At 35.4% G+C, this 22,651-nt stretch overlaps 4 protein-coding genes across 5 annotated transcripts; 1 reads left to right on the forward strand and 3 right to left on the reverse strand.

Moving 5' to 3' along the window:
• Nucleotides 1-676: 676 nt before the first annotated feature.
• LOC102609166 (guanosine deaminase-like) lies at nt 677-2,824 on the forward strand. Its single transcript, XM_006471671.4, has 5 exons — nt 677-842; nt 1,199-1,258; nt 1,521-1,711; nt 2,303-2,407; nt 2,511-2,824. Exons 1-5 carry the CDS (start codon nt 827-829, stop codon nt 2,697-2,699), a joined length of 561 nt encoding a protein of 186 aa, XP_006471734.2. The 5' UTR covers nt 677-826; the 3' UTR covers nt 2,700-2,824.
• Nucleotides 2,825-2,928: 104 nt separating this feature from the next.
• LOC102609457 (protein transport protein Sec24-like At4g32640) lies at nt 2,929-17,057 on the reverse strand. 2 transcript variants are annotated; one of them, XM_052440737.1, is made up of 26 exons: nt 16,877-17,057; nt 16,775-16,804; nt 15,461-16,472; nt 14,423-14,653; nt 14,199-14,273; nt 13,979-14,077; nt 13,351-13,462; nt 12,627-12,754; nt 12,052-12,171; nt 11,308-11,388; nt 10,697-10,774; nt 10,445-10,537; nt 9,923-9,977; nt 9,657-9,733; nt 8,282-8,353; nt 8,063-8,146; nt 7,541-7,660; nt 7,332-7,400; nt 6,791-6,868; nt 6,479-6,617; nt 6,001-6,165; nt 5,259-5,401; nt 4,994-5,173; nt 4,291-4,379; nt 4,102-4,133; nt 2,929-3,493 (listed from the first exon to the last, which is right to left on the reverse strand). In XM_052440737.1, exons 3-26 carry the CDS (start codon nt 16,394-16,396, stop codon nt 3,384-3,386), a joined length of 3,366 nt encoding a protein of 1,121 aa, XP_052296697.1. In that variant the 5' UTR covers nt 16,397-16,472; nt 16,775-16,804; nt 16,877-17,057; the 3' UTR covers nt 2,929-3,383. The 2 variants fall into 2 exon arrangements, with proteins under 2 accessions (XP_052296697.1, XP_006471735.2); XM_006471672.4 differs by having other exon boundaries at nt 16,775-17,057.
• Nucleotides 17,058-19,514: 2,457 nt separating this feature from the next.
• Nucleotides 19,515-20,476, reverse strand: LOC102609732 (uncharacterized). Its single transcript, XM_006471673.4, has one exon. The coding sequence runs from the start codon at nt 20,285-20,287 to the stop codon at nt 19,682-19,684; it is 606 nt and encodes a 201-aa protein (XP_006471736.2). The 5' UTR covers nt 20,288-20,476; the 3' UTR covers nt 19,515-19,681.
• A 706-nt stretch (nt 20,477-21,182) lies between these two features.
• LOC102617454 (plant UBX domain-containing protein 1-like) lies at nt 21,183-22,430 on the reverse strand. Its single transcript, XM_025096626.2, has one exon. It carries the CDS (start codon nt 22,281-22,283, stop codon nt 21,579-21,581), a length of 705 nt encoding a protein of 234 aa, XP_024952394.2. The 5' UTR covers nt 22,284-22,430; the 3' UTR covers nt 21,183-21,578.
• Nucleotides 22,431-22,651: the final 221 nt, after the last annotated feature.

Below are 22,651 nucleotides of genomic sequence, written 5' to 3' on the forward strand. Positions count from 1 at the left end.
AATAATAATTTTGATAAAATTATTAAACAAATAATAGATTTTCTATTATATAAGTGAAAAATCATATCAACATATCTTCCAAATTACAACAGTTAGTGTTTACCAAATACTTTATTATTGTAACTTAAAAAATACAGCTATCCAACCTCAATCCCAAATGTACCCTTAATTTGTTCAAACCCCAAATACTTTAATTGCACTATATCATAAATATCCAGACAAGATCTCAACAAAGAGTGATGATACAGCCATAAACTCTTGTACAAATTTATTTTATACAAACTGATTTGGTATTAATTCATTGGTTGAATGAAAATATAAAATAATAAAAATAAATCATGTGGGGCAAGAGATATTTAATTCAACAAATTTTATTATACCACATCAGTTTGTACAAAATAAATTATATAAGAATTTATGATTATATTATTACTCCTCAATAAATTTTTAGTTATAATTAATATTGTTTAATAATAATAATAACAATCGCAAATTTTACAAGAGTTTATATTTTTCATGTTGTCAAATTGACATGTCAATTCATTGAAAAAGGAGAAAGAAAACAAAACAAAAGAGTGAATCGGTAGAGGAAGATTCCTTCTTGTCCTTTTCTAAAAATTTGCGTGGGCAGTTGAAAACTTCCATTTTCGATTTTTGTTTTTCACATAACGTTTTATTAGCATTTATAGAACTTTGACTCGTGGCTCTGCTTTTCCGAGTTTCTTCTTCTCCCTACACGCTTTTCTTCTTTCTTTCGCAGCCATTTCTTGACTAAGCATTTCCTTGTTTGCTCTCATTTCTCTCCCATTCATCTCAAATTCCCACCATGGAAGATGCTAACTGTATGTTCTTGATGTTCTTGTTTCATGTTTCTTTCCATTTCTTTCTTCTTTATTTTTGCTGACGGGGGTCGTATCTTTCAATCTTTTAATTCTTGCTTGATTTTGGTAGTTTATAAATCAATATATTTGTGTGTATGCAATTATGCATTTGCCTTGTTTAGCCTTTGATACTGTTCTTTGCAAATGGACTCCATTTATAGCTGGCTTGCTGCTAAGTCATTAAAGTTAGAATCTGGGGTTGTGTTTCTTTTGTTTTCCAAAGTTAAGTGGAGACTTTTCTTATTACTATTGTTTTTAAACTTCAAAGAATCTGAGTGATTGATATGATGATATTATATTTCTGTTTTGTTCAACAGCGGTGGAAACTAAAGACGGAGCTATTGCTGTTGCTCCTGCATTTCCAGGTCATCAGGAAGGTAATGCCAAGATTTATGTCTATATGATAAAGATGTTTAAAGTATTTCAGGTTCAAGCCTGTTTGTATATCTTCCTGGATTTTGAATGGTTTATTGTCAATGTATTGATCCTCATTATTGAATTGTTTTCGTTTGTATTCGGTAGATCATATTCTGGTTCCCATTGTGGGGTCTCAAGTCTAATTTCGACTGCTACAAGTTCTTTTGTTTTTCTTAGTCCTATCAGCTACCACCATTTCATTTTTGGTCATTGTTTGATCAGCTGTAAAGGATAGGGACCATAAATTCTTAACAAGAGCTGTTGAAGAAGCATATAAGGGGGTTGAATATGGAGATGGTGGACCGTTTGGTGCAGTAGTTGTTCGTAATGATGAAGTAGTTGTCAGCTGTCACAACATGGTATTGAAAAGCACTGATCCAACTGCACATGCGGAAGTTACAGCTATTCGAGAGGTTAGATTAAAAAATTTGTTTCTTCTTCATGTTCTTGTTCTTCTTGAGGAGCTGTCTTTCTGCAGTTGTGCTCATGCACTTGTGAGTTTCCTGTTTCCTGAACTACATGGCTTGGCATAAGTTATTTTTTGTTTTGACTATTTAACTCTTAGTAGCTCTTTCCTTCTGTTTGTTGGGTAAGTTAGTTACGAAATTTCACTGCTTATCTGATATGGCCTTGTGAAAGTAATTGTTTAGAAGTTTGAGTTTATGGAGAACTTCTACCAGTTCGTCTTGTAAACCCTTTTACTACATTATTATTTACTTTATCTTTTATTCATCTTCAACATCAAGCATATACAGTGCGTACATAATTGCATTGGTGGAATTCTCAAATGAGGTGTGAGTTTTTTATTGTGTAAATCTGGTTGTAAGCACAGTTCCTTCATCTCTGAATTGATCCCGTGATTCAAGCTGTTCCTGTGAAGACACATCTCTAATGCTAGAGTATACAGCTTGTTTTTTTTTTAATTTTAGAGTCAGCATCGCAAAACGAATATTCTTCAAAGGGCATGCATGTGGTTCTAATGGTTGAAATGATCTGTGTCTCAGGCATGCAAGAAGCTTAATCAAATTGAGCTCTCAGACTGTGAGATATATGCTTCCTGTGAGCCTTGCCCCATGTGCTTTGGTGCCATTCATCTTTCAAGAATCAAGGTCAGTCATCTAGTTTCAATTCATTTTCCTTTTACTCTCAAGATGCACTACCTTCTTCCTCTCAAACAAAGCTTTTGATCATTCTTTTACATTTTGCTTGCAGAGGTTGGTTTATGGAGCCAAAGCTGAAGCAGCTATAGCAATTGGATTTGATGATTTCATTGCTGATGCATTAAGAGGCACTGGTTTTTATCAGAAGGCTCAGTTGGAGATAAAAAAGGCGGACGGCACCGGGGCCGCCATTGCAGAACAAGTATTTGAGAAGACAAAGGCCAAATTTCAACTGTACTAATTTCCTTCACTTAAAACTGTGTGATTAAAAGACAAGACAGTGGATGCAGTATGTAGAAACTTCTTAATCTCTCTGTACATTGGTCACATTCTGAATTTGATCATCTGACAGAATTTTCATGGTAATGAATTTCGTAGGACCGCAACAAATGCAAACAAATGCAAACGATACTGCATTTACAGAATTTTCATAATGCAAACACTAAAAGGAAAATCAAGTGCAAACCATGTTTCGTAGGACCGCAACACTGATTGATTTATCATATTATTCAATTACTGTATGTATGTACTTCACAAAAATGTATTTTAAAAAATCAACAAGACACGAGGTCCATCTCGGAGGGTTAAAAAAAAAAAATTTGCATATTGTTCCTTGCCCACTGTTTTCTGTAGGGAACTAAAAGGAAAATAACAAACAAAATAAATAAAACAAAAAAAACTTTAATATTTATTACTGTCACTGATCTTACAAATATATGCTTGGCTAGGCCGGCTAGGCCAGCTACGCTAGTAGAACCTCTCGTCACAAAAACCTGCTGATCTTGCTTCTCGGAATATATAGGATAGTGCTGATCCCAGGTACAGGAACAATTAAAAAAATGGACTTTCCTCCTGTATGAGTCAATTTCGGCCTCTGCAGATGCGATCAAAACTTTGTCCACTAAACAAGTAAAGCATAAAATGATCAAGACATCTTAAGTTGAATTTGTCGATGGATGTTTATTAGGAACTCGACATAAGATTGCCCGCCAGTAGGAATCTTGTCTTCAACCAAATATGAGAAGAACACCATCCCTGCAATTTAAATGAAATAAATGTAAATGGATGTCAGAATAACTTTGCATGATCAATGAGGAACAATTAAAGCAATGCTTTTGTTCAACAAATTTATTGTCACCATCTTACAGACTATAGTTGAACTTTGAGGTTACAGGAAGGAATCAATTATGTACAACTAAATTAAGTTGCATATAAGCCTGTGGTACTGCAATTCTTTCTAATTATTTTTATTGTAATCAATTGCTTTACAAGTTAAAGAGTACAGAAGCGTAGGCATGAAGGGACATCTACTGAGCCTGATCTATTATGTAATGAGAGTCCAATCAAAGTGGACATTCAATCATATCTTGTTGACCATTCCAAATTTTTGGGATTGCCACTGGACTATGCAAGTCATATGATAAAGATTTAATTTCCAAAAAGAGAGAAATTTAAGAAAAAAAGAGGAAGAAGAGAGAAGAAAGACATGCAAGTAGATCTGAGTAGATCTGGTGGCCATGAAAATACAAGGTCCTGGTAATTATGTAACAGGGATAACATGGCATTATTGTAAACACGTAGTAGTAGCCTTGCAAGATAGATAATTCCCTAATTAGGACAAAAGAGTATTCTAATGCACTGACCTGAAGGATCTCCTTTCTTGCACAGCTTTAACCTGTGAGAAGATGAAACAGAGTTACCAAGTACTGACTAATTGAGAAATCACTAGAAAATCTAATATAGAGTACAAACAAACTGTACTTATATGTTCAAGAACCCCTAAAAAAAATTAATAATAATAAACAATAAATAAAGAAAAAAACTCGTTCTACCGTAGATAGGAACATCTTTGGCGTCTTATCTCATTTACTACGTCATTCAATTTCTTTGATAGTGGATTGTCATATTGCTGTAGCACAAACTGCATAAACAAATTATACTTATTAGTCACAAAATGACAAGTTGCATTACCAAAGAGGTAAGAGGTAACAGAAAATGATTGATGGAAGGTGGAAGAGGAAAAGAAGAAAGCTAGCCCAGCAAGTCTATCATCCAGATAAAGATTGGCCAGAAAAAGTCGTTTTATTACAGAGTTTATCCAACAATCACACAAAATCAAGTATCGGGGATGCTATAACACACAATTATCAAGATTAAGGATGGACTAAATCTGAGCACCAGCAACTACTGGCATCAATATCTACCACATGAGCCTGCAAATGAAAAGTTCACGGCCTCAAATAAATCTGGTCAAGTTTTGCTACCGTACAATGTCCAACTTTTACCTATAAAATGTTAACTTAGCCAAATAAGAAAAGCTAGAAACTTTTCAAACTAAATAATATGTAATCATTCAGTCTTAAATTTATGCTGTAGTCTCCTAATAGTCCTCTATTGGGACAGTACTAAACGGAATATTTCCAAGTTCTGGTGCTCAGACTTTGGAGTTGGTGAGAATACAACCTACTCTAAAATGACAACAATAATACCTGTGAAATGTAAAATATTTCCCGGGCATTATTATCATCAAACTACCTGAGTTGGAACTTCATCAACCGAGGATATGCCGAACAGTTGATGCAAGATACTTGAATCCACAGAGCTCCCAATATATATTAAAGCATCCTCCCCATTCTCAAGAAGATAGATTCCCTCATCACTCACGTGTTCACTAGAAAGAGGAAGGAATGGAGGAATAATAGACCCATCTTCTCCCTGCCAATTACAGAAAGTTAACAAAGGTTTCATGAACATATTTAGAAGACCATAAAGCATAAAAAGAAGCTTCAGAGACGAATACCTTGTCAAGGTCATGGATAGCCACCATCCTTGGGTACACAAATGGAACCGCAAAAGGAATAGAAACAGAAGAAACATAAGTTATCCAAAAAGATCGATCATCTATTCTGCCATCAGTTCGCAATCCTGTACTTTTAATTAATGCTGAAGATCCACAAAAGAAAGTATTATGTCAACCCACGTTATCCTTTAACAAATGCTCTTAACAAAAAATACTGAACTAAACTACTTCCCACAAATTGTAACTCCCCCATATTGAGATTATGTTTGAGAATAATGAGATTAATTAGGACAAGAAATACCCTAGCAACCAAAAACGTGAAGACCTCAAACTACTGAAAGACAGTAAAAACTTAGGAAACAGTAATCAGTAATCTTCAAATAATTTCAGTAAACTCAGTTTACATACTAAAGCATGTAAGGCATCTCTAACCAGCACAATGTTACATATGTCATCTCAACCAATTTTGTAGATGCCAAACCTACTAAAAATTAAACATATGTAGATACTTTCAATCCTCCTAACACATTCCTAAACAATCCTGCAACATTAATGATAATGAATGACAATAGTGAGGAAAAAATAATGCAGGAATGGATGTTCAGTTACCATGTCAATAGCTCACGTACAAGTATCAGAAAACAAACAGAATATATAAAAGATGTTAGCTTTACGCAAGTGCCAAGCACCATAATATATTCAAACAGCTAAGCACAAAACGAATGAACATTATAGTATTTACCAAGGGTGTACAAAGGCAAAAGCTTCAGAGCCTCTGGAAGAATAAGCTGCCCAGATGATGATACTGTCGCACAAAATTTACGATATGAAACCAGAGCATTTACGCAAAGGTTCATCATTTGTTCCCGGACATTTGCTAGTGGGGTTGAAGGAATTTCACTTGCCGCTACAAACAGAGTACAATGAAGAAGGAAAAGGATAAGCATTGTGAAACTTTATCATATTGAATAACTAGAAAAGCTCTACATCTTTTAGGAGATAAATATTCACATAGCTAGGCAGAAGCTCATGCACAAGCAAAAAAAGCATGTGATGATGCCATCAAATATTGATAAAAGAAAATAAGAAATATTAGAACAATCACACTTATATCGTAGATGTTGAAAACTAAGAAAAATGATTATGCTGCTAATGAGATTAGGAAAATTGTATAGAAAGTAGAAATAAGACGGCAAAGATAAATACACAAATAGATATACCTTGCTTCATAAAACATGTAAATTGAGTATCCAAGTCAGCTGAACGGTACAGATTACTTAAATTACTGGTGCATGGCAAAGATAAAGTTGTAACTCGAATTCGTCTTTGGCCATAAACAGTGGTATAAAGAAGGGCGCACTGACAAATGAAAATAACATAATCATCCAATTAGAAACGCTGATTACAAGATGCTAACAGACCTTACAAAAAGCTTCATATGCTAATAAGCAATGTAAGGATTAGAAACCAGTGTTAGCTTGTGAAAATTTAAGCCTTAACATTCTGACTTAGAGGGGAGAAAAAGTTAATACCTGAAAAGCACATTCTGAGCCATCCTGCAATTTATCATCATGCTTTAAGGTTACCATTATAGCTTTGTTACAGTCAATCTGCAAAGTAAAAAGGACAACTTATTGGTTAAAAACTCGAACATTAAAATAGCTAGCAAAATATGCTGTGTCACTATAACATATGAGTAACTGTAGTTGGAGAATTGAAATCAGGAAAAAGAATGAAAAAGGCAAGGTGAAGTGTCATTAATACAGTGCATCGGCTGCACTGAGACTGTCACAAAAAGAAGAGATCCCAAATATCATCTTAACACCCACTAAATCAGATTAAGGATATCTCTAAAAATAATAGCAATAACAATAACAATAACAATAGTGATACATCATGTCACTAACATACTTTCAAATTCTAACTAAATCAGTTTGCAGGATGGCCCAAATTAGGGTTGCATGATCTATGAAAAGCCAATGCTTAGTGACACTAAGCATTCATGGAGAAAAGGGATTGACTTTATCACCACAAAACATAATGAAAGTCAACAGTTTGACAGAATATACAAACCGCAGGTAGGTCAATGTCTGTTGGAATCCGTTTGCAGAAGTTCCCATGGTATTCTTGGACTTGGATACCCTATAAAAGAATATAAGAAAATTAATCTACAACAAAAGGCATTCTGAAAATGACAATTTTCATGTTCATGATTGTAATGAAAGGGGGGGGGGGGAGGAAATTAAAAAAAAGAAAAAAAGAAGAAAAGTTCAGATCAATACCTGGCTGCATCTGACGCGCATTACTGCCTCAAATCCTTGGGGCCTTGTGATGTTCCATCTAAGGTCATTGTACAATTTTGCAGGATCAGAAAGCGCTGAAAATGGGTAGTAATAATAAACCTGGAAAAAGAATGAAACATGTTATATGAAAAATAACCCAAAAGCACAAGAAATTTTTTTTTTTAGAGGGGAGAGGGGGAAAAAGGCAGAAAAAAACAAACATATTTAAATGCTTCATTTTTCCTTTTTCTTTTAACCCTTTTTCCACTCACATGTCTACTTATTCTACAACCTATGAGAGCACGCTTATTTTAGCACAAGTAAGATACGAAATAAGTAAACAACCCAGTACTTTCCATGTTCCTTTCATTAGCATACTAATGTGGCAAAGACTAGCAGCATCAGCTCATACAGTGATTAGAACTTAAAAGCCAATTATTTTAGGACACAGCACTGAGAACATAGGACAAATAATTCAAGTCAATTTCTCAGAAAAGACACCAGGGCTAGAAGAGCCATTACCTGTCCTCCAGTAGTTTTCGGGATAACAGAGATGGAAGCAATGTCTACATAAGTCTGGGTAGTGATAAAAACATCAACACAGACCTGGAACATGTTGAAACCAAAAAAAAAAAAAAACACATAAATTATGCTCAGTTCAAATATCAGATAATACCTACGTCAAAATTTTTGTAAGTCTAAGATCACAATTAAGAAATAAAAAATGACTCAGGACTTCACCTGATACTCTGCAAATTCAATTGCCATTGCCTTCAAAGTTTTATCAGCTGGTTGAAGTAACTTATGCGTCTCCTGAAATCCAACAAATGAAATGTTACTTCAACCTGCAATCATATGATTAAAATCTGCTGTTGCATATAAACCGGAAGACAATTTATGCTGTTGATACAGAATAATCAACGAGAAAACAAAATTAACTGCTTAACCAAAAAAGTTACATAAACAGAAATGAAAACCTTAATAGATCTAGGAATTAGGGGAAAATCAGAGAAAAGATCTCTCAAGTAATTTACGTATAGCAATTTTTTCATTGGTTCCTTCTCATTTTCTTCCAATTCACAATTCACATCATGACACAATAAACTTCTTAACTTCTTTGAAACAAAAACTAGAAGCCAGGCAGCCAGCACATAACCGTAAAAGATGCACAAGTTAAACCTTAAAATGATTTAAAAAAACAAAAAGAAATAAAAAAGAAAGTAGGTAGCAAAGTAGTTCTAGCCAATTTTGAAAAACAGTATTGGTTTTTGATCATGACTTCTGAGGTCATCTGTATTTGGCATATCTTCAAGCATCTCTGCAAGCAGAATCATAGAAAAGCTCTGGTAGGGCCTCAATAAATCAATTTCTTGTGCCCCTTTTTTTTGGATAAGAAACTCAAAGATGTATTAATGAAGAAGATTTAAAACAGATAGTGGACCAGCTGTCCACTAAGAAAACAGAAACTAGGACTATTTGTGCTATACAAAAGTATACCCAATCACCTCCATACAAGGCTAGAACCAGATATAACTCCCTATCTCAAAACCCCATCCCAGTTAAAATGTATGTAGAAAAAGGAAGAAGATGTGAAACAGATAATGGAACAACTGTCCACTACGAAAGCAAAAACTAGGACTATTTGCTAGAATCAGATATAACTCTCTTATCTCAAAACCCCATCCCAGTAAAATTTACGTAGAAAAAGGATGAATCTTGAAACTGCTTAGAAACTAAAGCCCAAAGTGAAGCAAAAAGATGGATTGTATCCCACAGTTCTTCATTCTGCACTTTTCCACTCCAAAATATGAACATTTTTCTCCTCAATTTCTTGTGCAATTAACATCCTCCTAATGGTCGGACAACACATACTTTGGTGATCTTTGGAGGAAAGAAAGGACATAACAGTTTCTGGTAATCACATCAAGTCAATGACAACTATACAATGCTCTATGCTTAGGAGAACTTAGTGGAATGCGCACAATTGAGTATTGACTTACGGTCACCCATTCTCATCTAAATAATAACAATATTACATGCACAAGGAGATATCATATGCTGTACTATAACTCAAGAACACACGGATGGCAGGAGAATATAACAAATAAATTCATACCTTTTCTCCTGATGAGATATTGCTTCTTCCTTCAGCCTCTCTAGCAGAAAGGGCTCCAATACCAACTGAAGGCAAGACTGTTAAAATACAGAGCATTATTAGAAATTACAAACCATTCCAAGCCACAGGATTTCAGTAAAAGATCCCAAAAGAAAGTGAATAAGCTGCCCATAACAACTCCTCCATATAACTGAACCATGTTGCAACAATCATGCATTTGAATGGAACAACATCAGGAAACTTGGGAAAAAAACATATGGGCTTGCCTGATTGAAAGACCAGAAGTTTCCCTCCAGTACTCTTCAGAGCCAAGAAAGCTGCCTGAAATAGGAAGAAAAAGCCTCAAAGTATCTGAGATTTGTAGAATTTATGTATATGCATGTTGCATAGAATATTCAAGGTTCTGATTTATCTGACATATATGACCATGCCAGAGAGCCACATACGTGAAAGGGCATATATATTGATACATGAAGATCAAGTCTTAAAAAGATTAAACAAAAAACTCGACAAAAGCAAAATATTTTATGTAACATATTTTTTCTTTTCCTGCATAGTGATCCAAAATCATTTTTCCACTCTTGGAGACCCAGCAATAACATAAAGACACAGTAATAATTCTAAAATGCGATCTCTAAAATTAATTATCTAAAAGTTTTTTCTGATGTAGCCTGTTTTCAGGTGACATCTAAACAATGATCTACCTGTTTGAGATTGCACACACAAACACACTCAGACACTCTTATGGGAAAAGAATAAGAAAGAAAAAAGGGAAGAAATTGGGATACCTTGACTGCTGCACCGAAGGCTGACTCGGCAGTTCTGTTGTTCTGAAACATGCTAGGAATGCTTTCCAGCAATAGCTCTAAATGTTGACGGCACTATATCCATACAAGAACAAACCAATATTAGTGGAAGTTAGTTGAAAATTTCTCAAACAACAAACATATAACAAATTATAATTTTATTAAATTAGACTTAAAAACTTCTAAAGATACAACCAAACAGAATGAAATGACCCAAAAATCTAGAAATCTCACCTCAGAAACTGGAACAATAATATCAGATTGTAAAGGAGTATAAACATCTTCTACATCAGGGACAATGAGCATCAATGGCTGCAAAAATATATCAAAATCAAAATGAGCCAGAAACAAATTTTACATGGCACAACCAAATACTAAACAAACAAAAGTTTAATAGATAGGTATCAGGACCGATCAACAAGTTGAGGTTGTCGGAGCTAGTTGGTTCAATAGGTAAAACCTTTTCGGGGGTGATACAGGAGCTTTAGGGTTCAAACCCCGCTCACATGAGTTAGTTTCCAGTCATAGAAGAGTGAAAAAGTTGAGTTTTATATAGGTATTACCAAATAGCATATTGAATATCCAAATGAAGATTTCAACATTTGTTTTATGTGGAGTCATCTTATATAATAACAACAAATGATAGAGTTCACACTTGTGCACCAAAGCGGACTGGAAAATAGTGTAAAGCAAACATAAAAGGTGTATTACTATACATCCAGGTAATTCAAACATCAAACTGCTTAATCTAGAGGAATAAAAATAATATTTCATTGTATTTCATTTCTGAAAGAAAAACATCAAATTAAAAGTTTTAAAGAGAAATAGCGCAAAATGGGTCAGACCTGCTGTAGCGCACGTTTCAAATTGTAGAAATGGATTGTGGAGTCAAATGTTGCAATTCCCACCATTGTTCGAGGACCTTCCTGCAGCAGCAGAAACATCAAATACCAGTTGTTAAATTGCCCTTAAGTTTTTCATATTTACGAGTCAACAGCCCTCGGAAAAAGCTAATAAGGATAGATTCTCTTCTTAAGTAAAAGAATTCAATTACAAGCAGAAGAGAATGACTGATTAGTGAACAAAAATAACTGCAAACTTTATTCACATTTCGAGTACATAAACAAACGAAAGTCAAATAAGACATGCTATGAGAAAAACAACACGATACTATTAGTTATTACCAGCTAGTGATTAATTTCCATCGTCAGCTTAATATCGCATGTAGTCTGGCAAAACGGCCAAGGCCATATCTCAACTAATGTTTCTGCATGGAAGTTTTCTAAAAGGGACAAATGTGGCCTCAAGTCACTGCCAAGTTAAGATTCTATCTTAGCTATGATTTGACACAGTTCTAGAAAAGAATTAGGGCTCCACGGCTCCAATTAGGTTCACACCATCCAAGAAAGAAGAGCAAGAGATAAGTTCAAATCCATATTGAGTTTTCTTCCTCCATTTAGATAATCAGATATGAATTCCAATGTACAAAACTAATGTAGAGAGCAATTGTATGATTATGAATTCCAATGTGCTTTTTGAAACAGACTTATTGAAATGGTCAAATGCAATGGAAATAGACAAAAACTTACAGGCAGATCTGAAATAACTTGACTGATTGCACTGCAAGCTGCGGCAGTCGCACCAGTCTGTAAGGCATTCATGGATACATCAATAAGGAAGAAAAACACAGCTGGCATGGGATCACGAACCTGGTACAACATAAAAAGAAGAGGGGAAAAAAATGAGATTTCTAGTGGCCTAGAGAAGAGAATACTGTCATAAATTACTTTGATCATGCAATAATTAGAGAAGTCTCATACAGAACCACACATGGCACCTACAATTGGACACTGATAATTTATGAAAGTATGTCATATTAACTAATCATTTTCTGTGGGAGTCAAAAATTATGGCAAAGAATGACCAGAGAGTTGCCAATCATGACCTATGTACTCACAAATTAAAAAGACTCTTCTACAGAAGTAGGACAAGTAACAAAAGGTGGACATTCATAAGCATCCAAAAGGATGCATGTTCACAATCACCCACTATGCTTACCATTAATGACTCCCATGTAATAGAATATAACAAAAATGTTATGAGAGGAATACAGTAAGAAATCATCTTTTCTTGAAGGCGCATAGATTTGAAAACATTAACCAACCATATATTCCTTTGTGGCAACAAATTCAACCGTCCCCCTACATAGCTCGGGCCTGTCATCAGCATCTCTACGCCTACCATCTGGACCTAGATTGCAGTGATAATCACGGGGAGTCTCATCGGTAAAACCTGCAAAAAGATAATGAAAAGTGAGGAAAGAAAGTCACACCCCTCCAACCGTCAAGCAAGTGTTCAGATGGCAGAATACTGCCAAATCGAAATACTACAGAGGCCTAAATATGATGAGAAGAATTTGACATATTTACAGAGACTCTTAGAAGACAACAACTACAATAGGAACTTTATTTTGCACAATCATCAAGAACCTCCTCATGCCATCAGGCAATCTATAGAACATTATTAGAGATAATGAGGATCCAATCAACTTTTCTAGGTCCATACTACAAGGTCTTTATAAGCTAACATTTCAATCATAGATATCAGACCTAAAACTAACAAACCAATGTGAAGAATGAATAATAAACCAAGAAGAAAGGGTAGATTTTCAAAAGGAAAGGAAGAATGCGCAACAATAATAAGTCCTAACACAAAGCAAGAATGCCCATTATATAATTAAAACTTTTTCCATTTGGGGAATGTGGAGAAAAGGAGAAGACAATGACCAATCCCAACCCCATAAACAGGATTATGCTGAATACAAACAACCTTCTAAGGACACAGGATAGAAATGATAAAATGCAAAATGCAGCGATTATAAAACTGACCACATAAACTGCAGATGAACCTCCTTCCCTGATCAATGAACTTCATGAAAGGATTTATGTAGGCTTTGCAGCGAGAACATCGAACAGGACCCATGTCTCCAAAATCTACGATCTATGACAAGAAAAAATATATAAGCTGCAGGAAACAGATTCCTTTTTTTGAATATAAAATATTAGCAAGCAGATCTGCAGATGCAATCACTTGTCGGAACTTACAAGAGGGGTGAGTGACTTGGCATAATTTTAAAGAGACAATAATTATCCCCTCATTAAAAGAGTGGTGTATTCATTGAACACCCCTCCTCAAAAGGAAATAAACAAAATAATAGTTACTATGAGAAGCAATTTTTCCCTAGCAAACAATTCAGTTATTGAAAGCCTAACATTCCCAGGAGCAAAATAACTGCAAAAACTTTGCATAGAAAACGTCAGGTTCTCCCCAAATTGCCCAGCACTAACCCCCAAATTTGAAGAAAAAGGCTCAGGAAAACCATGGACTTCACACGTAAATTTTGATTCACTAACCAATGAATGAATATATTTCTTTTTCTCAAAAGAGGAAAAAATAAAAAATTAACTGAAGCTATCAGATTTACAAGTGTAGGAGAAGAAATGTATCAAGCATTACTTGGATGGGCTCCTCAGATGGATGAGGAAGAGCCAAAGGTTGGACCAATAAAGCCAACTGCATGCCGGATGTTGTCAGAAGGTCATTAGTGCATGGAATCTGTTAGAGAAATAAATCCTTATTAGTCCATAGTGTCATTCAATGATGTAAAATAGTAGTTCATAAATATATTATTCAATACAAAATGAATTCATTTAAATACTCAAAACTAGATTCTAACCTGGCTAATGGTGCATCTCATGTAGCGTGGACTGCAATTCCCCATGTCTCTAACAATGTATTCACTTGTTGCAGGCTTTACAAATATCATAGAAATAATTAGCAAAGAGACGTATTTAATTAATTTAAATAGAGAGAGCAAAACAATTTTGAATAAGAAATAAAGCAAAACCAAGAAAAAATTAGCAATTATTTCTTCTTAAAATTCAAAACCAAATTATGTACCGGAGGAGGATTAGCCTGATTTCCTTCACGAGTGTCATACAGGATCACCGTAGAACTGGGAACAGGCCGTGGAATTTGTTGAGGATCAATTTTCGATGATGCTGGCACAGGGGCTCCAGTTTGACCCATTGCAGGAGGCATATTCGTCATAGTTTGAGTTTGTAATGGCGGAGGCATACCAAACATTCTAGATGGTTGGACTGAACCAGGAATTGATGATGATGGGCCAACCTAAAGCAACTCAAAAGTTCTAAATCCAGATCATTGATCAAAGAGAAAAGAAACAAATGCAGAGTCTCATACATTTTGTACTTAATTATATGCAACAAATGCTCATGTAGTTTTGCCAAAATGTTATATATGTTAAACAGGTAAACAACCCTAACTAGTATGACAGAGCAAACATAAATGCAACTCATCACGAGGGAAACTGATCATAACACATAAATTCTCAAAATCCAAATAGAGTCCAGAAGCAAGTTTGGGTTTGAGTAAAACAATGAGAAAAATTTTAATGCAGGGAACCACTAGGACAAAGATCTCTGGATATAGAGCAATAGGTTGTAACCAGATGCAAGCACTCTCCTTCCTTCTGTAACTATTTCTTGTAAGAAAATTCCCTATTTTCTGTAGAAGAAAATAATTATCTATGACATCTTCTAATTTATGTGTCATGGATTGAATTTTTTCCCGTCTTTCAAAGAATATCACTTGCCTTCTTGTGTCACCATTTAATGTGACCATGCATAAAGACTACAAACTAATTCTGAAAAAATACCAAACATAATGCAAATATTCTAACTCAATTTTCTTACACTATAAATTTTATCTTAATATTTTTTCAAAAATCAATTAGAAGTTCAGAATACTCATTTTAAATTAAAGAACAGAAAAACTAACAGCAATTGACGTCAGCAAACTTACATAGCTACATATCGCTTAGGTAAGACAGCCTTACCACAACATGATCTGTAATTCAACAACCATAACTTTATTTTAGAAGTCCAAAGAAAAGAAACATGAATTTTTAAAGCTTACCGGCTGAGCTGACCATGTATGTGCCCCAAAAGGCGAAACTTGAGGCGGTCCTTGAGGAGATGGTGCAGGAAATGATGGTGCACCTGAAAATGGTGGTGTGCTTTGAGGAGCTGCTGAGAATGGTGGTGCGCTCTGAGGAGCTGCTGAGAATGGTGGTGCACTTGAGAAAGGTGGTGCATTTTGAGGAGCTGCCGAGAATGGGGACTGCTGCACTGGAGGGAACCGCATACTTGGAGACTGCTGAGGAGATCGAGCTGATGTCAGCATTGATGGAGGACCAGCAGGTGGTGTCTGGGTTTGCTGTGCACCACTACCAGCTGGAGGAAAACGTGGTCCACCAGAAGCAGCAAATGCCATAGGCCCATTACTTGTCACACCATCAGAAGCGCCAGAAGGGGGAACATTCAAACCACTACTGAAAGGCGAAGAAGATGCAAGAGGAAACGGTCTAGCTCCTGTGGGTGCACCAACTGGTCGAGTCAATGAACCTGAAGATGGGAAAGCACTGGATGGAGGCACTCCAGAAGTAGGAACCCTCACAGGGCCGCCGCCACCCATCAAAGAGGGAAAAGACCCAGGAGGAGGTCTGGAACCGAAAGGCAAAGATTGGCCCACAGGTGGCCCGAACGGTCGCACTGGAGCCACATTTGGAGGAAATGACTGTTGCGGGGTTCCTGCAGGTCTTGAAAATGCACCAGGTGGTGGTGGGCCAGGGCGGGACATTGGTGGTGAAGGTGCTGTCACCGGAAATTGTGGTGATTGAGCAAATGGGGTCGGTCTAGGGCCTGAATTGGGCATCGAAACAGGTCTGTTTAGATTTAAATTCTGGAAATTATCAGATAATGAATTAGGGCTTTGTTGTAAATTAGGATTGTAGTTTGGCGGCGGTGGTGGTGGTTGTTGCCTTGGTGCCCCTGGAGGCACAGAAGCTGCCATTCTTGTGATCTATCAAGCTAAACTTTAAACTTCTCCTTGTTTAACTAATAAAACCTTCTGAAACCACTTTATCAACCTACCAACAACGAGAATCCAAACCCACCATCATCAGTAATCAATCACACCTAACAATTTAATTTTTTTCTCAAAATTTTACAAAAACACATATATCACAAGCAGAATATCCCAAGAATAATCAATAAAGCAACAAACTTTATATCCAAACAAAAATCAACCGATCAGCGAAATAAACATACCACTCGAATTAATCGAAATTCACATGCACAAAACAGAATTCTTAATGCTTTCATTAATCTAAAACTCAAAACAATTAAAAAATAAAAACTTTTAGGAGAGAGATGTAGAAGAGAGAAAAACCTTTGATGGGTTGAGCTTGGATCTGCTAATCTGCGAGGAGTGAAGGTAGTATTACAGATCTGTAACAACTGATGTGAGAAGATTTGGGAAGAAAAAAGGTACCTCAGTTTTGGATCGGCAATGAGAGATCACACAAGTGGGTATTCTGCGATTTACGATTGAAGAAGAAGAAGCAGAAGAAGAAGGGCGGGTTTGTCTATTAACAGTTGCGGGTTTCGATGTGTTGTCCTAAATTTGGTTTTTTTTTTTTTTTTAAATAATGATAATGGTTAAATTTTTATTTCTTTCCTTTTTCCTGAGCGAAGTGCACTGTGTGTAACATGCGTGACTCTGTAACAGTTGTGTCATTAAATTTATCGGAGTGTAAAAGGGCTTGTTGTTTAATCCACTCAGAGTTTAACACGTAAGCTTTTGTTTTCCACGTCAGCGTGTGCCTTTTTTGTTTTTTTTTTGGGGTTTCTTTATCCTTTTCTTCGTTTATCTCGATTGAATTTTTGAATACGATAATTTAATAAATTTTGATAAATATGAATGAAATGGAAGGGATGACCGGATGAGGTTGACTAAATTTGTTTTACATAATTTTTGTTAATTTTTTATAAGGTAAAAAATATCTAAGATGAGATAATTTTTAAATAAACATAGTGACTTGCAAATAACATATATTATTTGATTACTTAGCATGAGTTTTTCAACTCTAGTCCAGACAGACATTTGGCTTATATTTATTAATATTTATTAAAAAAAATACTTACGTTTGTGGGGTGGTTTAAGAAATGTGGGCTTCCAATCCCACCCCAATCAAGAGGTAAGAGGGATTTATTGTATATTTGTGCAATAATATATGAATAATTTATACAATATATTTTGAAACTGTCAAGAATGAGTCAACGTTACAAATCTGAGATTCTTTATTATAAAAAGAAAAATTAACCACAAATGAGGTTAATATAGGAGCAAATGCATTGAAGGGTGGGATTGAATTAAGAAATTATGGATTTACTTTTTAATTTTTAAATTTTTAACTTTAATCGGATAGAATTGAATGTAAATTTTATGTACTAAATTATACTCGTTCTTGTATCTTTGGTCCAAGGCAAATGAGGGTGTCAACAGGACAAGAAAGTAAATTGGATAATTTAGTTCCTTGCTATTTGATATAACTATTTTTGTTCTTGTTGTCGCACATCTCACGTGTGGAAAGGAGTTCGAGTCTCCATGTGTGTTATCGAGAAAAGATTTTCTTAAGCCCACATATCCAAACTGCGCCGCTATAGAATTGTTCAAACTTCAAAGAGATCATATCAGCACATTTTCAATTGTAAATGTGAATATGTATAACAATGAAAAACAAAAAGAAAAAATACTTCTTATCATCTGCTGCACACACTTTTACATGTTTTGCAGCTGCACACACTTTAGATAATGGCATTTGATCTTTGGTTTTCTTTGCTTTTCAACCCATTATAAAGTGAGCAAAGACAAACAGTACATAGTCCTTTATTATCTCGAATGCCAGAAACAAATATATCATATATCTCATAGGTTCATCAAAATTTCATAATCCACAAGTTTCAGGCTGCATAAAGCTAATGCATGGCAGTGGTAAGTTGTAATAATAAACCCGCTGCCACGACATGAACTTGACAAATCTAATATGAATAGAAATTAGAATACAGTAGATAACTTGTAAAATCTAACATAGAGGTTGAAATCTAACACGACACTTGGGAAAATGTAGTGATTTATTGTATTGATAACTCAACCTAAAGTTTCCGAGTTGTGAGACAAACAGCCTTCAAGCTTTTCCAAGCTTTCAGGTGCAAGCTGTCATGTAAGATAGTACATTGAATAACTAATAAAGCAAACATAGCCAACTTACCACATAGATTTCTAGTCATTAGACAATTCCATAGCGAAGTACATCTAGCTGAACGCAGAAATATTATACAGTATACAGCATAGGTTTAGTTTGTATCAATCATATAGAACTCAATTTATGATTGAACTGCAACAAAGTTACAATTACTTTCTCATTTTATCTTCTAATTGAATCATCTAAATAAATAATGTTCCAAGATTTAAGTTTATATGATAGCAATTCGAAACTACACATCAGAAGACAAAATTAACAAACATTATGAGATTCACTTCCTTACTTCTAACAGTATACTGACTAGTGACTAGTCAAGATAGCAGGGCATAGAAATTCCTGAATACAAACAATAAACATAAGCACTGTCTCAAATTACAAGTTAAAGATGGAGAGAGTGAATGACAACTAGAATGAAGAACAAGGTAGGTAAAATGAAATGAACACTCTGAAAAACTTATTAAATTGACCCGGCAAAATTTCATTTATGCGTGACATACAAATATCGGCAAAAGCTCTTTTTCATGGTTTGCTGAAAAATATATATGCTCATTACTTGTCTATGAATATACTTGCCGATGTGAAGCTATACAACAGGGTAAATTTTTCTTAATCTCAAGTCAGTAGCATAACAATTGAAAGCTTTTACCAACAAAGATAGCTAGCATTCCCTTTAAGATTTTAAACTAATATCAGGCCATAAGTGACACAAACTTAGTAAAATAGAAATCAAATGCTAACCCAATACAGTTGAATCAAGTTTTTTTTTTTTTTAATCTTGAAATTTGAAATTTGAGTTATTACTAACTTGACCATTCTGCATTGATTATTCTGCATTTTGCAATGAACAGCAACGTGTATGCGCAATAAATCAAATCTAGATCACTTGAATTGCAATTTGGATAAAACAAATCATAGAAAATAAAATACCACCAAATACCATGGTGAATATTAGAGTTTTTAGAGTCAATATATATACATCAACATTAAACTAATCATACGACGCACAAATAGACCAAAAAGGGGCCAACTTCTCATTGCAAAAAGTAACCACCCAAGAACAATAAGAAGAAAAACAACAAGCTACCATATATCAACACAGCCTTCTGGCCAGAGGTGAGGGCATTGCCACCAAGTCCAAACTGCTGATTCTCAGCAAACCCCGCAATCTCAACACTCTTACTCTCGAAAAAGCTCTGAGCAGCACCACAAGTAGGGCACCTCCAATCATCAGGCAACTTATCAAACTGGAAGCCAGGTGGTATTGGATACGAAGGGTCACCAACTGCTTCATCATATTTATACCCACAAGACCTACACTCATATATACCCGTATTCAAGACTGCAAATTTCTCTTCTAATCGACGTTTATCAAACTTTTCTTCTTGCACTTCTTGTGCAGCAGGAGCTGGGGGAGGAGGAGGAGGAGGAGCAGAGGCATTGGACAGTTGTTGCTGCTGCTGCTGCTCAGAAGTGGGCTTGTCTTCTTTCGAAACATCAATGGAGAGAGTGACAAAATGGAGTTTTGAGGATTTCTTTGGGAAGACAAGAGGGGAGATGAAGTGGGGTTTCGGTGGTTTTGAAGGAGAAGCTTGGGAGAGGTGAAAAGAGAAGGTGGGTCTTGCTGTTGCAGAAGCCATAAATGATGAGTTTTGTTTTCTGTGTATGGCTGCAAAATGTTTGGTATTTTGAAAATGAAAGGACCGAAATTTGGAGTTCAGGCTCTGTTGTTGTTGTTGTGATTCTGGGTTGCGGAGGGGAAATGAATAGGATCCATGGAAGAAGAGAATATGCTTCTTTCTGGAAGAGAGTTGGATAAGGTGAGCATGTGTTAGAGATTTGGAACGTGGTGCTGGTGCACTTTGATTATGGGCCGGGTTATAGTCAGTGGGCCTGGATCGGATTTTAAAACTGGGGTTTGATGATAAGCGCGCTAATTAAACATCAAGATCAAAAACACTTGTATGCTTCAAAGTGTTCAACTTCCAAGACTTTAAATAGATTGATGATAAGCGCACATTAAACCTTTCACTTCCGGACTAATATCCTGTCCAAATCCGATTTTTTTAATAAATTTTATTATTACCAGTTAATAAATAAAAAAATAAAAATAGTTATATCATAATCATACACTAATATTAAAATACAAATAGCACAAGATGGGTAAAAGATCATGACTGCTCAGATCAAAAGAGAATCTTATTTTCTTCACTGAAATGCAAAGGAATATTCTGGAATTAGAAGCTAATTAATACAAAATTAATTAATTTGATAATCCTGCCTGTCTAGCTAGTATGTAAAACCATTGACAAAAATTGTGAGACTGATTAAGGCCAGCCAAAGCTTATTAAACGATTGGATTTGGGGAAAGGAAGCACTGAGCGGTATAGGGTAGAATAAAGGCCACCCATATACGTCGCCAACCCGCATATGTAGCCAATCACATAGAAATAATAAAGGCCATATGCTTTGAGGATGAACAAGAAGAACAGAGAGCTATATAGTATGAGTAACAGACAGAGGGCTAACTGCTTATTTTGGCTTGTATTTATGTAGCTTTTTTATTTTGTTTTATTTTTTTAGTCCGAATCCTAGCTTGGAAAGGTTTCTTATGGAGATTGATACTTGCAGTTTGACGTGGGACATCATTTGGAAACAAATGAAGCTTCCTCAATCCTTAAATCTGATGGGTAAAATTTTTGCATCTCTAAAAAATTCATTCACCGATTTTGATAAAATTTGATCTTAATTAATTAATTTTGGAACAAAAGTCTATACAGTCCAATCTCTAATTTAAACTGAGTTCCTTAAATTGATTGAAGTTCTTTGTTACTACTGTAATGGGGTTAATAGAGCAAGGCGGAACAGAAGAAAATGGCTTAAAATTAAAAACAATATATCAAAAGAAGCAACATTGATACAAAGAGATCATCATATTTTCAGCCACTTAGGCCTGAGCTTGACAGACTTTTTCTCAGCAGCAGGTTTAGGATCATCATGAGGCTGCTGCTGATGATCAGCAATAACTTGCAAACAACCTTTCAAAGACATGACGTCTTCTCGAAGGAATGGGCCTGAATTAGCAGCAGCAGCAACAGTAGCATAAGCATCATCATAAGAAAAATAGACAATGGCACCAGGAATAAAACCAGCCGAGTAAAAATCCTGAGACATGTCTTTTATTATCCTCTTGGGAGGAGCAGTGTATAAATAGAACGGTACGTCTGTCCGAGAAAGCACCCTCATCCTGAGAAAATCAACCAGGCTCTGCATTGTCTCGGACGGATGGAAATTGACCTCTAACGTGTGATTATCAGGAAACCTGACTCTGATAATTACTGCCTTTCTGAATTTTGACCTGCCAGTGCCAGCTGCCTCCTCTGCTTCTCGAATTCCTTTTGTCTTCAGGAATTTATTATCTTCCTTTTTCTTATTGGCTGCGAGTATTCGATAGTAATCTTCTGCAGTGAACTCATAGAATTCATCATCATCATCATCATTATCATCATCTGTCTCGTCGATTCTTGGTGATGATGAAAACTGCCCAGATGTTTCAAAAACTCGGATTTCTCGTCCAAACTTTTCTTTTGTAGCAGCAGCAAGTTCAAGCTTTGGCGATGAACTCTCAACAGACATTTTTTTTTCTTCTTTTAATGCCACTCGAATTAAAAGAAGATTGCAGAGAGAATGCGAGAATTTTTGGAAAATAATTGTTGTGCAATGTGCTGAAAAGACGCACGGCTTTTATAGATAACTAGGAAACAATTCCCAATCCAAATCTGATTATGACAATAAATGGAAATAGACATATAAATGGAAATTTTAAATTATATTACATCATCAAAATAAAAATGAAAAGTTAAAAAAATTTAAATCTTCAATTACAATATTTATTTATTTATTGTTAAAATTGACATGGTTTCGGTTGTACTTATATTAATCAAGAATTGAAGTTAGCTTTGTATGCAATTCATGGATGCGATAATTATCTAGCATCAATCAAG

The sequence above is a fragment of the Citrus sinensis genome, chromosome 5, assembly GCF_022201045.2.
Source record: "Citrus sinensis cultivar Valencia sweet orange chromosome 5, DVS_A1.0, whole genome shotgun sequence".
In the NCBI taxonomy this organism is placed as follows: domain Eukaryota; kingdom Viridiplantae; phylum Streptophyta; class Magnoliopsida; order Sapindales; family Rutaceae; genus Citrus; species Citrus sinensis.